Raw genomic sequence first — 5,064 nt, 5'->3', positions numbered from 1 at the left:
ATCACTTAGACAATATGCCTATAGGACTTAATAATAATTCTGGATCTGTAACTGTGATTCATTACTATCTGAAGTACCCAGATGATATTCATTAAAATCAGTAGGCAAATAATAGGTGCTAATACTCGCCTTAATGAAACAACTTCTATGTAACACTACTCGCCTATTTCTCACATAGATATCTTGTCTATAAGATTCTATGATTAATAAAACCTGCTAATCAGTCGCGTGCATTTGTTGTTTATGTGTGGAGGTCAATATGAGCACGTATTTTGTTTTTATGTTAAAAGTCCTAACTATTTTGCTTGTCGTCTAGTCTTTTATATTCTGAACAACCTAGGCTTAGTCTAGAACAATCCCAAATAGAGGTCCTAATACCTTCAGGGCCATAAGAAGGGACGGGTAGTGCACACATAGGAATCGAACTAGAATCAATTAGAGCGCTTTAGGTAACAACTTAAAGATAGTAATCGGGTAGCAGGAGATGATATTCTGTGCCCGCTGAATAATATGAGTAATAGCCCGACTCGAGGCAGTTACAAAAGTATTAGTTATGTTGCATGGGGTGATCCTTTAGGAAAAAAAATTTAGGACCCCCCATCCATATTAAATAATCCTCTCGCTTATTTATTAGACAAATTTATAAGTTAAGTTCGAACGGGATCCACCGTTATGGACCTCGAGGGGTGCCTAACACCTTCCTCTCAAGGTAATTTCGAGCCCTTACCAGATCTGTGGTGATGAAAACTGGTTTAATATGAGTTATCAGCTCTAAGTTAACACACCTTAATCCGTTAGGTGACGACTCTAATCAATTCCTTCCCCCTACTCTCTCAAAGGGAGTCATCAAATGTCGAAACCCGATTTTGCGAGAAAAAGGGGGGGGGCGACTCTCATTCAATTGTGTCACCCTTATGTTGGCGGCAACATCCCATTCAAGGTTCAACTTCTTCAAAGCCCACATGGCCTTATGCTCAAGTTCCACCGGAAGAAGGAAAGCTCTCCCGAACACCAACCGGTATGGAGACATTTCGATCGGTGTTTTGTAAGTCATCCTATAAGCCCATAAAGCATCATCTAGTTTTCTCGACCAATCCGCCCGGTTGGCATTCACTATCTTTGACAAAATACTCTTGATCTCCCTGTTGGAGACTTCCATTTGACCACTTTCTTGAGGGTGATCGGGGGTAGAGACTTTGTGAGTGACACCATACTTGGCGAGTAAGGTATCAAAAGCCTTATTGCAAAAATGTGAGCCCCCATCACTTATGATAGCCTTTGGGGTGCCAAATCTTGTAAAAATGTTTTTCTTTAAAAATGTCACCACACTCCTCGCTTCATTGTTGGGCAAAGCAGCAGTCTCAACCCATTTAGACACATAATCAACCGCGACTAGACTGTAAGCGCTTCTACAAGAGCTCACAAATAGACCTATAAAATCAATACCCCACACATCGAAAATGTCAATCTCCAGGATGGTGATAAGGGGCATTCCATTTTTCTTTGAGATTCCCCCGGCCCTTTGGCATTTTTCACAATGCTTGACAAGCTCACTAGCATCCTTGTAGAGAGTAGGACAATAAAATCCACAACTTAACACTTTTTCCGCACTTCTAGCTCCACCATGATGACCACCATATGGCGAAGAGTGGAAAGCCTCAAGAATTTGCACTTGTTCCTCCTCCGTCACACATCTTTGAATTCATTCGGTACAATGCCACTTATAAGATAATCTGCTGAATTGGTGAACCATGGCATCTCAGTCATTGAAATTGCTAGAAGCTACTCGTCCGGAAAGGAATCATTGATCTCAAGGCCATCATGTGACCTCTCCTCCTCCTACAATCGAGACAAGTGGTCCGCCACTTGATTTTCACTACCTTTGTGGTCTTGAATCTCCAGATCGAACTCTTGTAATAAAAGCACCCACCGCATTAAACTCACCTTTGATTCCTTCTTGCTCATTAAGTACCGAAGCACCACACGATCGGTGTGGACAATCACCTTTGTACCCTTCAAGTATGGGCGGAACTTCTCCATAACAAAGAAAATAGCAAGGAGCTCTTTTTCAGTCACCGTGTAATTGACTTAGGCATTGTTCATGGTATTACTAGTATATTAGAGCGGATGGAAACTTTTATTGATTATCTACCCCAAAGCTGCTCCAACCGCCACATCACTTGCGTCACACATGAGCTCGAAAGGCAAGCTCCAATCCGGTGCAATGATAATAGGGGTAGTTGTTAATTTGAACTTGAGAAATTCAAATGCCTTCATGCAATCCTCATTGAAATGGAATTTGACATCCTTCTCCAAAGTTTACACAAGGGGTTCACCACTTTAGAAAAATCCTTGATGAAACAGCGATAGAACCCCACATGACCCAAGAAACTCCTCACTCCCTTCACGGATGCAAGGATGGAAGTTTAGAAATCACCTCTCTTTTGGCCTTGTTGCCCTCAATACCATTCTTTGAAATTTTATGGCCAAGGAAAATGCCTTCCTCGACCATGAAGTAACGTTTCTCCCAATTCAATACCAAATTCATTTCTTCACATCTTGCTAAGAACTTATCCAAATTTTTCAAGCAATCATCAAAAGAATTCCCGACCATGGAAAGTCATTCATGAAGACCTCAAGAAAATCCTCCACCATGTTAGTGAAGATAGCCATCATACACCTTTGAAAAGTCACCAGTGCATTGCATAACCCAAATGGCATCCGTGAGAATGCAAAAGTACCATAGGAACACATGAAAGTAGTCTTCTTTTGGCCCTCCAGAGTGTTGATTATAGCCGGAATATCCATCAACAAAACAATAGAAAGCACAACCGACCAACCTATCAAGCATTTGATCAAGGGAGGGAAGTGGGAAATGATCTTTCCGTATGACATTGTTGATCTTGCGATAATCCATACATACTCTCCATCCAATCACCATTCTTGTAGGAATCAACTCGTTCTTGTCATTCGTAACCACAGTCGTGCCCCCTATTTTGGGACACATTGTACCGGAGAAGTCCATGAACTATCAGAAATAGGGTAAACAACCCCGACATCTAACCACTTTATGAACCACCTCTTGCATTTCTTCATTTAGCCTCCTTTGATGTTCAACAAAGGTTTTGGCACCCTCCTCCAAAATAATCTTGTGCATGAAAAAGGCAGGACTTATGCCCTGAATATCCGCCAATGTCCATCCTATAAATTTCTTCCTTTTTTGTAGCACTGCAAATGTGGAGTCTACCTGCACGTTAGTCAAACAAGAGGAAAGATTGACTAGTAAAGTAGAACAATGGCCAAGGAATTCATACCTGAGATGCGTAGGTAATGGCTTTAACTCCAAAGTGAGAGGCTCCTTGATTGAGGGCTTTGTTGGAGGAGTCTTCCGGTTTTCAAGATCCAAGGATAACTTGCGAGGTTCATAAGTGTATGACCCTAGTCCTTGCAATGCATTAACCCATTACACATATCCTTCTTTCTCCTCATCATTATCAAGGTTGAGCAAAATAGCTTCCAAAGTATCCTCGATATTCATTGTGGTACTAACATCATCAATAATCACATCGGTCACCAAATTCATGAACAAACAAACTTCATTGCTATTTGCCTCATAGATTTGCACACATGGAAGACCACCTTTTTATCACCCACCTGGAAGGTGACTCACCGTATTCCACATCAACAAGAGCCTTCCCCGTACCAAGGGAAGGTCTACCCAAAATGATAGGCACCTCATAGTCCACTTCATAGTCAAGAATCACAAAGTCTACCAGGAGGATGAACTTGTCAACACGAACCAACACATCATCAATAATACCCAAAGGTCTCTTCGTTGTACGATCCGCCATTTGTAACCTCATGAATTTGGGTCTTGGTTGCCCAATTCTCAAAGTTTTGAACACCGAATAGGGCATCAAGTTGATACTCTCCCCAAGATCACTTAAAGCTTTGGCAAAGTCGGCATTTCCAATTGTACATGGGATTGTGAAAACGCCTAGATCTTCCAATTTAGGACACATTGAGTGCACAACTGCACTTACTTGATGTGTCATATTTATAGTCTCACAATTCATCGACGTCCTCTTTATCACCAAGTCCTTCATGAACTTTGCATATCCCAGCATTGGTTCCAAGGCCTCAACCAATGGCTCATTAATAGATAAACTATTCATCATGTCAATGAACTTTTTAAATTGGTTCTCACCATTTTGCTTGGCAAGCCTTTGAGGATATGGAGGATGAGGCCTTGGAATTGGTGCCTTAGCCTTTAGCACTATCGGTTCTGGTATGTAAACAATGTGCTCCCTAGACGGGTTCACTTCTTCTTGAATCTCCTCCACATTGTCTTCAATATCAATTCTCACCTCATCATTTGCTTGCACTTCATTGCTCGGCATCTCATCTTCTTATACCAATTGTTCATCTTCCACAATTTTCTATTGACTTGAGGTGGTTGCATCCCCACCTTTTTCCCTCCTTGTAGTCACAGCCATGGCATGTACTATGTTGTTCCCACCCTTTGGGTTCACCACCGTATCACTTGGTAGTTCCCACTTAGGAGGAGTGTTCAAAGCTTGCGATATTTGGCCCAATTGAACTTCCAAATTGCGAATTGAAGTGTTGTGAGAGGATAATTGAGGGTCGGAGTCGGAATTCTTCTCCATCATTTGTTATAACATATTCTCAATTCATCTCATCACATTGTTGGAAGAGCTCGGACCTTGAGAAGGATAAGGAGGCAGGTTACTCAGTTGTTATAACTTCGGGGGTCTTTAAAAGCCTGAACCCTAGTTGTTGTTGTTGTTACGCCCTCCTTGGTTGTTACCTCTCCAATAGCCTTGATATTGTGTTGCGACCAAAAACACTCACGCAAGTGTACGCGGTCGTCAAGTAATAAAGTAGTGAGTAGAGTATCATTCCCACGAAGACTTATGATTAACTTTTGACTGATTCAAACTCAATTAACTTATCGATTCAAGAGATTTCTCACAAGACATAGAAGTGACTAATTTACTACCTAAAATTATCAAGCAATGAATTAACTAGAAATCAACCAAAACA

At 41.4% G+C, this 5,064-nt stretch overlaps 1 protein-coding gene across 1 annotated transcript; it reads right to left on the bottom strand.

The window, feature by feature from the left end:
* Positions 1–811: 811 nt before the first annotated feature.
* Positions 812–4,400, bottom strand: LOC138881291 (uncharacterized). The gene is made up of 5 exons (XM_070161506.1): positions 3,655–4,400; positions 3,470–3,545; positions 3,080–3,247; positions 2,841–3,028; positions 812–1,694 (listed from the first exon to the last, which is right to left on the bottom strand). The coding sequence occupies exons 1-5, from the start codon at positions 4,398–4,400 to the stop codon at positions 812–814; spliced, it is 2,061 nt and encodes a 686-aa protein (XP_070017607.1).
* Between the last annotated feature and the right edge of the window lie 664 nt (positions 4,401–5,064).

The sequence above is a fragment of the Nicotiana sylvestris genome, chromosome 11, assembly GCF_000393655.2.
Source record: "Nicotiana sylvestris chromosome 11, ASM39365v2, whole genome shotgun sequence".
In the NCBI taxonomy this organism is placed as follows: Eukaryota; Viridiplantae; Streptophyta; class Magnoliopsida; order Solanales; family Solanaceae; genus Nicotiana; species Nicotiana sylvestris.
This window is presented reverse-complemented; position numbering and strand designations above follow the sequence as displayed.